At 45.0% G+C, this 14174-nt stretch overlaps 1 protein-coding gene across 3 annotated transcripts in view; it reads right to left on the bottom strand.

The window, feature by feature from the left end:
• The window catches only part of SH3PXD2A (SH3 and PX domains 2A), a 191851-nt gene that overhangs the window by 66459 nt on the left and 111218 nt on the right, over positions 1–14174 (bottom strand). The window contains exon 2 of one of the 3 annotated variants that reach the window (XM_031063013.1): positions 2065–2112. The exons of the other annotated variants lie outside the window; for them this stretch is intronic. Coding sequence (XP_030918873.1) covers positions 2065–2112 — 48 coding nt within the window. The remainder of the gene's footprint in view (positions 1–2064; positions 2113–14174) is intronic. 3 annotated transcript variants of the gene reach the window in all.

The following is a 14174-nucleotide window of genomic DNA, read 5'->3' as shown; positions in this document are numbered from 1 at the left end:
TTTCACACAGCTGCCAAACTGGGTCTTCCACCAGGCTGAAGTCACCAATATACTCTGGCATTTGTCCTAGTCCCACTCAGTGGTGCAACACATTCCCATCCTTCCACAAGGCCCAAAGCAGACCAGCCAAGGCGTTTAACAGCAGGCAGGGTGACCAAACTGGAGTCCCATCACAGCACCTCCCAGGGCACGCTTTTTTCTTTTTCCAAAGTACAAAATGAAACCACTTTAATGTCTTGGTTAGAGTCCCCACTTTATGGAGCAGGTCTATAACCTCAGCTAGAGCTTGGGCACCATGAATCTGGCTTCTGTTCTCATCTCCAAGCCACAGCCTAGCTAGGACACATAAATGTACTACATAGGTAAAGATCACATCCAAATTCAAGTCTGATCTACCTGCTTGACACATCAGGATACAGCTTATGGCAGATCTGGACTGAAGAACAGCTATTTTGGAAACTGGGGATTCATTTGGATGAGAAACTGAAAGGCCACATGAACTAGAACAGCATGGGGAGCTAAGAACTTGCCAAATGCACATAAGACTTTTGAGCAGCACTATGTATCAACATTCACCTGCTCGAGCACCATGCAATGCAATTAATCACTTATATTTGCACACTCATCATGCACTTTTTTTTTTTGGCCAATCTAGCAACATGAATTTAGCTAAAAGCAGTAAGCAGAAGGGAAAAAAAATTGTTCTATTAAAGACTTTGCTTCCTTGCCCTTTGAGAAGGCTAAAAACCTTGGCATTCAGTTTGCCATTTTATATATCATAACATGAACCAGTCCCAACAGATCTATTGAGTCAAAGAAACCCAATCTCACCCCCCAGCCAGGTAATCTGAGGGGTTCTTGTCATTTTTCCCAAGGGACACCACCTCTTCTCTCTCCCACTCAGTCTCATTCTGTTTTTCTGTCTCAACTTCCCCATGACCTAAGAAGCAGCAGGCTCCTGTGACTGAATACTTCAAATATTTCTGCTTTTATATCCAGTTATCACCCTCAAATTAGACCTATTCTGCAAATATGAGGCAGAACCCCCCAAGAAAATATTCAACTTCTGTCAAGAACAGCATTTCTGGAATCACAGAGTCTTGCTCACAAAAAAATTCAGACAAGCAAGCACTCATCCATCAAGGATGGTGGGATTTTGTTCACATACTTTCAACAGGGCATGAACTTGAATATTTATAAAATCTGGTATGAAAATCAGCAGGAGTGTTTCCATCTTTCCTTGCCCCAGGACCTATATGTAGCCTTAACTGCTTGAGTGACCAGCCCAGCATCCTGTACAGACACAGGACCTATCACTTGTGATCTCTCCTTCTAAGTCTGAAGGAGGACAGAATTCTGCTGTGATATTCCATGTCAAGTGACAAATGTTTGCAGAATAAATCCACTGGATACACAGCAGAAGTCCTGATTCCTTATACTAAAAAGCTGAGTTTTTGCCTTGTATGGGACTAACTGCTCCCAAGCCCCTGACACCTCAACTAAAGCTGCTCCCCTGCTTCCTCCTCTTTCCTGACTCACTGCAACAAGGAGGCTGCTGCTCCCTTGAAAATTTTGCATCTTTATCGGAGTTTCAGCTTTTTCATATGAAACCACTTCTATTTACTGGGGAAATGCAAAGAGCATTTCAGAAGGATAAGGAGCACACAGTCATGTTTCTCTGCCTTATCCTGACCCATAAAGTTTCTCCCACATAAAACTGTGAGAGCTCAGCTGTGCAGGTTCACTCAGCTGTGGCCAAACTCAACCCATCACAAAAAGGGAAGCTGCCTTGGACTGAGGCTTTGAGTTGGGCAAGGGAAATAAAACCCTGCAAACTACTAACCCCTGCTAGCAGCAGCATCGGGGTGAGGCAGTCATCAGAAAAGCAAAGCTCTTCCTTACCAGAAATCATGCATCATGAAAAACCAATACACAAGCAGACAACAGGTCCTGGGTATTCACTGTCAGAGATTCACATTCAAGACAACTCCAAAATCACACACAGCTCAAACTAGAGAATTCTGGTTTCAATAGCATGCAGAACACCAAGACACAAGAATTTACCTGGAGTGACACTCTTTTTTGGAGTCTCAGACAAACTGGACATCCAAACTTGAAATCCAATCATAGGGCAGCCATGAAAAAAGAAAGTAATTAGAGACACAAGAAAACAGTCAAAACCAGTCATATCAGAAAGTCTGAGAGTTAGTAAAGACAGCTTTGAAAGAGACAAAGTTTTTCTTAAGAGTAGTGTTGGCATGATGGGGACTCAGAGGAAGGTCAAGTCATAAGAAACACCCAGTTAATTTTTATGTTTTAGTGGATTTGCAGAACTTATGAAACTGATCTGTAGGTGATCCAATTTTGAGCTCTAAGAAAAAGATATGCCCTGAGCTTATTCCCAGTAGCTCAGAAGACACATACCAAGAGACAGTTTGACTTATTAAGCCTCAGACCTGCAAAACTATTTATCTTTGCAGCTGTTAATCATACCCAAAAGACACATAGACAACTGAAATTGAGCTTAGCAAATACATATAAGTTTCTACAAGCATCTTGTTACTCTGAAATTGCATTAAGGAAAATAACAATAGACAAATATAGAAAAGAGTACAAAGCTCCAATAAAGGTACATTCAGAGTATAACTAGAAAATCAATTTTTAAACCCATGCATGAGACAGAGATCAGGTTAAGGAAAAAGCTGATAGGAGTTGCTGCCAACAAGGTCAAAAGGTTTCCCTCCCCCTCCATGAAATGAGGTGGAAATACTTGGCTTGGGAATTTGGGAATAATCTTCAAATGTTAAGTGTTCATTTTTTCTTAAATACACTAGAAATATGTTTGGAAAGTCAACAGATCATCCCCCATTTCTAAATAACAAACATTCCCCTTCTGGGATGAAGGGGCAGAAGGGAAGCTGTTACTCTTTCCTTGCCTGGGATAAGAGACATCTAGAAAGAGATGTTTATATGACAATCTAAGAATTTCCTAAATTCTGACAACCCCAACATGCAATTTGAAAAACCTATTTGCAATGGGGAACCCTGTTCTGGATCCAGCAGTTTAACAACAGTGAAGATGCACCCATCAACCACCTGGAGAGAAAAGCAGGCTATACTGGTGGCCTGGTCTATTTGTTACTGTGTTTTGAATCGCAGAGTACCTCCAAGACAGTAACAAGATAAATAGATGGTAACGTAACAGATTCACAGTACATATGTAACTGAGGAATTGCTAGCATGATATAAACGTTAAGAAACAGCTTTCAAACTTTCCCAATGGAAACCAGAGGTCCAAGAAACACATTGCTGTTTTCTCAGCACTAAGGGAATGCTGAGGTTTTGAAATCCTTTCTTTAAATTAGGGACACAATTTTCATTGTGTAGTTGCAGTGCAATTCAAATGGATTCAGTACTTTGACTACTTTGCAGTAAATTCTCTATAGTAGCAGCTTGGAGAAAATCCTGAAGTCTTTCAACCATCTGACTCCCAAACCCATGTGCTGCACTGTCACAGTACACTACAAAATACACAGTGGTAAATAACAATAATTTACTTTGGACTGCCATTTAAGAAAAAAATGAAAAAGGCTTTGCACTGGTGGAGTGCAACAGGAAATAATCTGGCAGAGTAACTTGTGCTGTAGCTCATGGAGGGAATATACAGCATGTTTCTGTTACAGACTCGGGGCACGCACGGGAAGGGGTGTGAAGGAGTTGTTGTCAGCAACTTGTCTATTGGCTTTTGAATAGACTTCCACTGCCTTCAGAGCACGAGTATGAACTTCAGTCAGCTGTCAGATCTTTTTCCAGATAGATGAACCTGAATATGACAATGATAAATCAAGCAGATGATGTATTGCAGGAGTAACTGAGGAAGTTTCAAAGTTTGCCCCCACCCAAGCTGCAGCAAAAGACAGAAACACCCAAAGTTAGAGGAAACACACTGCACTTAACACAAGTTTAGGGCTACTCTGGATCTGTCTACCCAAGAAGAGAGTGAGTTTAAACCTAGATCAACAGTAGCCATATCAACAGACACCCATGTGAGATCTCACTATAAATAAAGCAATTCTGTTAGCAATTATCAATTTCTCAAAAAAGCTTCTTTTTAAACAAAGTATTTTTTCTCCTTGTCAAAACTATTGGCCTAAGCCAGAAAATAAGGGCAATATAAGTATTAGCCTGTAAACAATCCCACAGGTCACCAGTGTGGGCTTCCCAGCCCAGGAAGCAGCACAAAAGCAGCAGCACTTCTGAGCTGCCCCAGCCTGACAGCAGCTAGAAGTGGATGAGGTTGCTTCTGAAGCAGAAGACAGCCAGCATATTTCAGCTGCTCCTGCACATCTGCTTAGCATTAAACTTCCTTCTTGGGGATTTTTTTTTTTTTATTCCAAGACGTTTAAGCTCTAATTGCTACCAGCTTTTAAGAGTCCCCCCTACAAATAATAAAAATATCAGACATTAGTGATAGATTCCACTTCACAGAGAGCTCAAACGAAGAGCCGCGGCGGGAGCCAGCGTACGGGGAGGAGGTCAGAGGCCTCAGAAACATGCTGTGCCTGAGCCAACAAAACACAAGCTTTGAACAGCCCCAGGTTTCCCCTTTAGGACAGGGTTTTACTGGAATTCTGTATGAGGCTTGGACCTGGTTTCCAATGGGATTGGTAACAGTAAACGAACAAACCTTCGCTTCCTGCCACTCCTCTCCCCCACTGCCACACGGCTGAACACTGGCTGGTCTCAGATCACTTGGAAGTGCAGGGGGGAGGAAATCTCAGTATCTGGAAGGAAAATTAAAGTTGCCTGCTCAAAGCAGGCCACTCCTAGGGCAATGGCATCCCAATTCTGCTCTTAACACCAGTCCCCACAGCCCCTGCTGCTGACTTCAATTGGAGCCAGAACAAACTCCTCCTACCGGAATTATTTTTAAAAGCTCAAAAGGAACATGAATCCATAAATTACAGCTAAGTCACGAGGCCGAGGCAGTCGTGAAGAGCACAGAGGAGGTTTTCCTTCAGAGCCACACTGCACAGAAATAGCAGCACAGCAGGCACGTCACTGGAAGTGGCTGGGGGCCCCCATCCCATTGCTTTCAAGCTGCCATGATGGAGCTGGGCAACCCTCCCACGGGTCAAGGGGGTTCCTCAGGTGTGAAAGAAAAGGAAGGAGTTGAAGGCCAAAAAGCTTTGAAGACAAAATTAAGCTGGTTGCTATGGTGAACATGAAACATATTATTCTAGATTTCAGCAGAAGCTTTTGTGCTGCCAGTGAGACTGGTTTGTTTGCTGCTCCTCCCACCTCTGGCAAGAGAGCAGGCGCCAGACTGCTGGGGACTAACGCTTTTTGCTTGTGATACAGCTCCACTCATCTCATTTTAGCAGTAGACTATTTGTCTTCTGTACAGTTAGAGCAGAGCAAGCTTCCATAAAAACCTACAATAGCTGGAGTCAGTCTAGAATCAAATGCATGAGCTCAATCTACCAAAATCCAGATACCACGTTCATGGTACCCCCATCAGTACTGCACATCCAGGTGGGCTCCTGCCCCAGCAGGTGCAGAGGAACTCCTCCTCCATGGGCATTTTAGCAGAAGCTGCTGATGCAGGTTCCTTTTGTTAGTAACCCTGTCTGAAATGTTCAGTTCAGTGTTGAGCCCAGTATCCATGATTTGACACTGCTGCCAGCACCAGGAGGGACACTCTCCTGCAGAATCACAGTTGCTGGGGCTATCAGGTACCTTTGTAACAAGCTTTTTTAAAAACAAAAAGCTGTCTAGCTGTCTAGCAACAGTCCTGCAGTAACTGTGGGCAATTGGATCATAGTGGTCGTGAGTTTCAGTGTGGTTGTAGTTCTGGAGATGTAACCCTCACCCCAAATGATTTCTGTGCATAGCTGAGAAATTAGCATGGGCCAAAGACAGGCCCCTACCAGTGATGAAAGTGGATTTCAAAGACTTCTTTGGAAGTGGCTTTCCATAGAAGATAACAGTCCAGGGCCATTTAACTAATAAAACGATTTTGTTCTCATGAAGCTTTTAACATCAACTGGGAATACCAAAATCTTCCAGCTGTTAGAGTGCAACTTAAATTACTGAGAAAGGGATTATAAGAACAAGTGGCCATACTGAAGAGATACTGACATCTGGTCCATTTCCAACAGTGGTCTGTTCCATGAGTGCAGTTGAGCGTTTTGCAGACTCATTTTGTAGCCTAATACCCTTCCTGTCTTAATTGGAGGGGTGAGAAGAAAATAAGCAATGCAATCAGTGATTCCTCAGACTGGAGCTGGGGGAAATAAATGCTTCTTCTGAGCAATGGGTGTGTTCCCATGCCAAGAGTGGTATCTGACAAGTCAGCAAGAAGTGGGCTGACCACACTGTTCCTTAAATGTGTCCACTTAGAATTGGCCTAGAGCTTTTGTTGTCTGCAATGTTCATCATATATGGCAGAACAGAAAACAGAAGTTGAGCCTGTATTTCAGTTTACATTTTGGAAGATAAGCCTGCCAAGGAGTTGGTATACATGAAGCACTATGTTGTTGTCCTGGGGGCTCTGGTGGGACACCTTACTGCCCCAAGCAGGTAAAGAACCCAAAAGCCAGGCTCAGTCTACTCAGTCCAGGGCTTCTTGCTGAGGTTTTGCCTCCACTTTCCCCGTTCTTGCTCCCTTTCTGCACTCTTCAGACAAGCAAAGGAACAACCTCCTTCTCCTGACAAGGTGAGGCTGTCCAGTCAAGAGCAGAAAGCTCAGTGAGGAACCCCAAAACTGTGGGGCTTGTTTCTCCTTGCATCTGCAGACAGTGCACTATGCCCAATCCTTGTGGCCCGCTCCAAAATCTCCATCCCCCAGATCCACCGACCATCCTTTGTCAGCCTGGCTCCAGGTTTCTCCCCTCTAGTCCCTTTTCCTTCAGCTGGGCCTTGACACTTGAGTTAAATGGGAAGGCACTAAAATGCAACAGTACTAGACTAAGGGAGGAAGACAGAAATACTTGGTTTGCTAAGCTTCCCCTAGAAGTGGAAGTACTTTTACCAGAGAATTCCTCTGATACAGAGTCTATGTGCAGTTTTACAACACAGCTGGAAAGAGGAAAAAGGCAGATGAGCCTTCCTCTGAACTGGAACCATTGTCATGCATTCTTGGCTCACACAATTCATTCATTCAGTTAGGCAGAGAACAACAGATAGTCAGAGAAACAGGAGGATGGCACAGAAAGGTTGCAAGTGTTTTGATCTATCTCACACAGTCCTGCTCAGGGCACCCTGTTGAACTGTGCCATTGATGCTTCTCTCCTCAGGCTCCAGAGAGACCTAAACAAAACCAACATTTGTGCCTCGTGCCTGGCTCAGTGTGAGCCTGGTCAGACATTAAACTTCTTAGGTACCACCACAATGACAGATTCATTTGTTACTGTAATTGCTGGGCAAGCAGCTGTCCCACACCAGGGTAGCTTAAATAGGCTTTATTTGCTCTTATGTCTGTGGGATGTTGATGCATCACGTTTAAAGCAAGTATTTTAAGATAGTTGTTGAAGGAATACACATATATTATTTTTCTCCCCAATAGGAGGCTGCATTTTAAAGTAAACCTCTCATCCCTGCAGAGATATCTCCTCTTCTATACACTTGAAGCTGAACATCACCTCCACTCTCCATGCCATCTGTTCAAGAGGGCTGTATCTTGAAAAAATATTTCACTAGTAGATTATCAAACATGCAAATCCAGCTAAAGTATCTGAGTAAGAGGATTGGCAGCAGGCATTAAATAAGGCCTTTAATTTTAGTCTTATTCACCAAGTTCAGCTTCATCAGGAGCAGCCAGGGGAGGGTCTGTCAGTGAGGGGGGAGGGGGCAGAGGTGCTGGGCTGCAGTGATGGGCACAGCCAGCACCTTCCTCTCTCCTTGGCAGAAATGATCCCACTGGGAGCTGTCGGGCACCACCACGCTGCAGACCAACCTCAGACCACGTCCACTTGCCACGTAGCCTGGCGTAGGCCAGACCCACACACGCTGCTTGGAAAGTGCTCACATCTGGCTTTCACGTGACTCGAGCGTGCCTCAGAAATTCATCATCTGGATAACTCACTCCTGCAGGGGAGAAATCCACAACCAGGGAGCCCTTTCCTGAGTTGGAACGGAGGAGTGGGGCCAGAGGATTGTGTGCTTGACAAACTGCACAGTGACACGCTCACAGCTGCATTTGCACAGCCTCATCCAGTCCTTCATCCTTTCTAAAAGTACAAACACAAAGAAAACTTAGTCCCAATTTTCTATTCTGTTTACTTCTGCAAAAACCCATTTTAATCCCGTCTGCAGACCCAGAAGTATCCAGGATTGTTTAGTTTTTGTTCTGGCAGCCATTGCTCACATTAACTCTTTCCACATGGCAAGTGGGGATTGTTTCCCACATGATCCCTGTGGTACAGCCCCTGCACATACAGTTTTGTACCAGTTCCAAGTTTTGCTGGGAAGTGCCTAGAATATCTGAATGCTAATCCACATCTACAGCTGTACAAACTGAGAGCATCACCCCTCTGAGGGAAAAACCAGCCTCCAGCCCTGCCAAGGAGGAGGGCAGAAAAGCCCCAGACGTTGCACTTGGAAACTCACAGGTATGTACACATGCTGGGATTCAAGTGTGGCTCAAAAAATGGAGCAAGAGACAAGTCCCAACTGTGAAGGAGCCATGCTGCCAAGCACAGAACACTCAGCAGCACTGGCGTGTCCAGGCCAATAATCAGTGCACGCATTGTAACTCCTGCTGGACACCTCTGGAGTAAAGCTTCCAGCCATTTCTGGTTGCGTGAGCCATCCAGAGTGAACTGGAGAGAGGATTTGTGCTGTCACGCAGCCTGGACACAGGCCAGCTCAAATGGGACAGGTGTGAAGCCATGCACAAAGCTGGATGCATTTAGGGAGTGCTATTTTAGGGGTGAGTGCTCTCAACAGGCTAAGGACACACACCCTACATCCAGATTTCCAGAATCTGGGGACAGAGTGCTCACCAGCATGAGACTAAGTTACCCAAAATGCCCAGGGAAGATTTTATCTGCTCCTCTCAGCCAGCCAGACCCATCTGTGCCCCATACAGATACCTGAGGTGGCTGAGGATCATCACCCTCTGCTCCAGCTCCCAAATGCACTTCTCACCTGCCTTATCCAGTGTGCCAAAATCAAAATACCAGTACTCTCTGTGCAAGAGAGGAAAAACCCACGCAGGCAGCGTTAATACCATCTGCCACTGACAGACAGAAGAGGGAAGAAGAACAGGAGCAGATGGAGAACAGAGAATTTCTTAAAACCAAGAGAAATGCCATTACATCCCCTAAGGTACCAAGTGCTTTCTCTGTGTTTGGCTGAAGACACTCTGAGGCATTTGCAAGGTTCAAACTGTTCTACCATGGCTGTGCTCAAGCCACACCTCATTTTTCCAGCCCTGCCTGCACCCAGTCTCCCTGCCCTCTCTCCTGGACACCACAGGGCTCTCTGCAGCACTGATGCTGAACTGGGAACAGCAAAGAACACAAACACATTCTTTTCCCTAATCCTGCACCCTGTCCCCACACTTCAGTTTAAAAGCCAAGGAGCAAAACAAAAAACCCACACAACATACAAACATCTCTTTCTCTCTTATCCCATCTTCCTCCCACCCCAGCATATGGGCCACCCAGAAGATGACAGTGATCCTATACATCTAATGGGCCACACGTCCTGTCAGCAGAAAACTGAAGCAGTGCAGAATAAAGTCTCCTATCTGCTCTTCTCGTCAGTAGCCTCAGGCAGAAGTCCAAAGCACTTCAGTTTAAGCAGTGACTTTAAAAATATGGTGTACAAGGAGAAGTGTGAGATCAGCTTCCTTCTGCCAGAACACTACAGACTGGATTTGGAGCGTGGGATTGGAGTGGACAGATTCACATCTTGACTGAAGATGCAGAATTGGGTCACATATGCACAGATGCTGCAAGGACATGAAATCTGCCTGACTTAGCAGCAGCTCCTCCTCGAATTCTGCTCTCTGCTAGTGCACCTGAGCACAGGAGCAGTAGTTTTGCCTTGGAAAAACCCCAAACCCACAGAATGGATGCTCCTCTAGTTATATGAAAAACTGGTTAAAAAAAAGATGTATAGTCTTGTTAAAAAAAATCAGGAAAGAAAATTTGGTCTTTGGGGAATAACTGCATCAAGCAAAAGCCAATAAACTGATCAGAAGTTTAGCAAATTCACTACCTGAGGAAAAATAATTGTCAGTCATGAGAAGAGGAAGCTCTGTCATTGATGACTGAATTCAAGATGCACATTGAGATCATTAACTACTAACTTCTTCCAGAACCAGGCCCAAGATGTATATCCCCAGTAATTAAATGAAAAGGCTTGTTTGGTCCTTAACTGCTATGCTTTTGCCTACTCTATCCTTCTTTTATTACTAATTCCTTTATCTTCCTGAAAAGGAACAAAAAAAAAAAAAAAAAAGCAGCAGCTATGTGAGAACCAAAATGTTCTGCCAGAATCTGTTGTTTTTAAATTCCATGCAGTAATTAGTACATACAGCCAAGAAGGTTAATCGTATGATGAGGGAGCAGATCACAATTTCTGATCGAGAGCAATCTTGTCAGTACATGCTTGTGAAGTTATAAAATAGTGACTGGCAAACTATCTCATCCAGCCATCCTCATCAACAGGCCAAGTGGCACCAAGGAGCCAGTCCACCATCCCTGCTTCTGCCCTAATTGTAGGAAACAATGCAAGGAGCACAGGGCACACGTGTGATTCATCAGGACACAAACAAGAGCACATGCCTCAGTCTGCAGAGATCATGTCATACCACAGATTTCTTACAAGGATTAAGACACCAAATTACATGATTTAAGATGTTCCTGGGACCTTGCCATGGGCTTGGACAGATTTGCATCCCTATTCACCACCTTAAAAAAAAAACCCTTCCAAGCTAAAGCTTTCAGAGGACCTATAGGGAGATAGACTTCAGAGACAAACACCATGAGAGCAGAATGACTCAAAGTAACATGCGAGTTAAAAACCACATTCTAACTTTGTTGCTACCACCTGGGCTCAGATTCACTGAGCAATACCAAGTCCCTGCTTGGGGCAGGTAGCCCCCAGCATCTGCTGCAGTCGCCAGTATGAGAGAAGAGGCATTGCCTCATGCTGGGATTGACCATGGTAGTTAATTGGATTTTTCAGCCTCTTTAGTAACACACTTAGATTTGGCTTCTTTGAGAACCCAGTTAAAAGGCTTAAGAGTTCTTCTGGCTGAGAAGGTAAAACTGAGACAGATTTCACAGTCAGCTGGATTAAGGCATCCCCCAGTCCTAATACTAAACACGACTCCAGATGACATCCCATCAATACTGCAGCAACCTTAAGGCAAAGGAAAGGCAACACTATATGCCACTTGGAGCAGTCCTTCCTTCTCCCTCTACTGCAGCCATTTCCCACATTACATATTACAAAACACCTGCCAGGGCTGGAGACTCTACATTCCCTGCTCACCCTGGACCTGTGTGTAGCCAAGTGCTTGCCACAGGCCTGTGAAGCTGGCAGAGACCTCCACACTCAATTCCATCAAAAAGCTTTGTTCCCAGGGTCACCACCTCAGTCCTGGAACAGGTAAAACCAGCTCCAACACATAACCCTGCTGGTCCAGCTGGGAGCTCACACATTTGTCACCCCATTGACTGATTAGGCACAGAAGGGGTGGCACACACTATTCATTTTCTCCACATTGTCTTAAAGGAGGCAGCTCAGACTACATCAAGAAAATAAAGCTCATTTATAAATAGGGAAAAAAAAAAGAGCGAGCAAGACATGCCATGGAACTCTAAGTGCAGGCTAGACACACGCAGAGTGACAGGGTTAGAAAGGTTAAGCTCTGAAGAGCACAGCTCAGCTGTAAGGACAGAAAAAGCCACAAGTGGAGCCATTTCCTTGGTAATTACAAGGGAAGTAGAAAAAACCCTACCCCAAATAATGCAAAGAAACAGCAATTAAGGCACTCCCTGAAGCTGTCAGAGTGCACATCCTTAGTGCATGAAGGCAAGAAAGTTTCTCTAGTAATGAAGAATTAGGCTGAGGAAGCAACTTTGGCCATCAGCTCCACCCATAATTCCTAGGCAGCATCCCACAAAGTGATCAGCCACCAGGGCCCTTGGTGTTTTCACAACAATCTGCTTGTTTCTCACTTGAGGCCCCACTTCTGTCATTGCTGAAACTCTCTCAACTCTGCTTAGTAATCTGAGGGAAAAGACAGCATTACAGATGTTTCTATAAAAAGTTTGTGAAGTATCTTCCAATGGACTCTGAAGTTTTTATTTACTTGCCAGCAGATATATCCTTCCTAGTTTTAGATTACAGGAGGGAAAGAAAACAGTGATTGTTGGCTGTGTGTAGCCATAATCTTGCTAGTACAAAAACTGGACAGGGAAACCCAGCTGAAAGATGGTTTACTCATTCAAGGAAGCCTCATCAGCATCCCAAGGCAACACTGGCTTCAACCAAATCATAAACTTAATATTCTAAGTGCCCAATTACTACTTAAAATAGACTTCAGCTGCCAGACTCAGGCAAAGCACAGCCAGCTCGATGCAGACAGGATCTGAACAGTGAGGGAAAGGAAACACTGCAGGACTGATGGAGCCGTAACTTCCATTTTATTAAAGCTTATTTCCCTTAACTTGGAGGAACATCATACAGCATAGCAACAAGGTGCCAGAGGAAGCCACCGAGCAAAGGCTGGAAGCCAGCTCCGCCTCCAGCAGCAAGGTGGGCAGTCAGAGCAGGGGGAGCTGGGTTATGGATCCAGAAGCGGGGGGCCAGCAGTGCTCCTGCCCGGGCACATGGAGAGCTGTGACCACAAGGGCTTGGTCACCTACAAGGCAGGTGACAGAGATCACTTTGAAAGCACCTCTTGTGCTGGATCTGACCTCAAAGTTAGCAAAGAGAATCCTCTCAGTAGTTGAGAAGCACTGAGACTCAGTGCAGAAAAGTTGCTGCCACCAAACAGCAGGTCCCAGATGCTTCAGCTTCGTGACTGGGATCTGGCATGAAACCAGCCAGGAAACATTCTCAGCAAGGGGAGAGGGCAAGATCTTACTCCAGGAGTCTGCAGCTTTCTCTAGCCAGCAAGGGGGTTTGTGGGGTGGGTGACACAATGATATCTTTGGGGAGAAACAAACTCCAACTGGTTTTATAAGCCACATCAGGATTAGCAGATATCTCAAGGGTTAATTAGTTCACCATGCACAGATGGTAGCTGGTAGGGTTTGCAGAATGGATTAACCTAATCTGTTGCTTGTAATGTACCATACAAATACCCATTCCTAGATTTGCAGCAATTCTACCCTTATTTTGATTTGAGGACAGAAAAACCACACAATGGATGCCAGCAGAGAAGTAATGCCTATTTTGAGTGACAAATGAGTAGCTGTTCACTTGGCTAATGCAACTGACAAATTGGAGTTTGAAAAGTTATTCCTTCCCATTTTGCTGCAGAGGGTCTTTGGGTGGACCAAGAAGAGCCCATTTGTTGCAAGTGCACAGAATATGCTCATGTAACTCTCCTCACAGTTGTCCTGAGGGCTCTCCAGTACTGACAGATGGTCAGAGAGCAACAATTCAATTGCCTGGAAACATGAAGGCAGCTTTCTGAGCAGCTCTGCAGCGTGTCAAATAAAACCCCCCAAGTCCAAGGCACTGGCACATGTGGCATTTCAGGCCACAGCAAACGTCTGTGCCTTCACAGAGCCCCAGGTCTCTGAGCTGGCTGCAGGTTAAAGCATTTATAATTAGATCACATCCAAGCAAAGGGCTGTGTGTTTACACAGCCCTTTGCTCAAGAGGAAGCCTGGCTCAGGGCTGGCATGCAGAGATGCCCCAGATCAGCACAAGACTCCCCTTTGTTTAGCCAAGGACATGCCACGCTATTGCATTTGGTTCAGAAGGTCTCAAATGTTTACAACCAGCATCAACTGCAGCGGTAAATGTTTCCACAACTCCTATTAAACTCTGAACTTATCCAGTTTCTCCCTGCTCTAAGGGGTAAGCAGAGGACTAGCCAGACACTCACTCTGGCAAGGCAGAGGTCAGGGTAGAGGTGATGTTGGCTGTCTGAGGCGTTCTCTGAATGTTTCTGCAATTGGCCACGCTCATGTCATGCCTGC

This window comes from Geospiza fortis, unplaced genomic scaffold, assembly GCF_000277835.1.
Source record: "Geospiza fortis unplaced genomic scaffold, GeoFor_1.0 scaffold130, whole genome shotgun sequence".
Classification (NCBI taxonomy): Eukaryota; Metazoa; Chordata; class Aves; order Passeriformes; family Thraupidae; genus Geospiza; species Geospiza fortis.
This window is presented reverse-complemented; position numbering and strand designations above follow the sequence as displayed.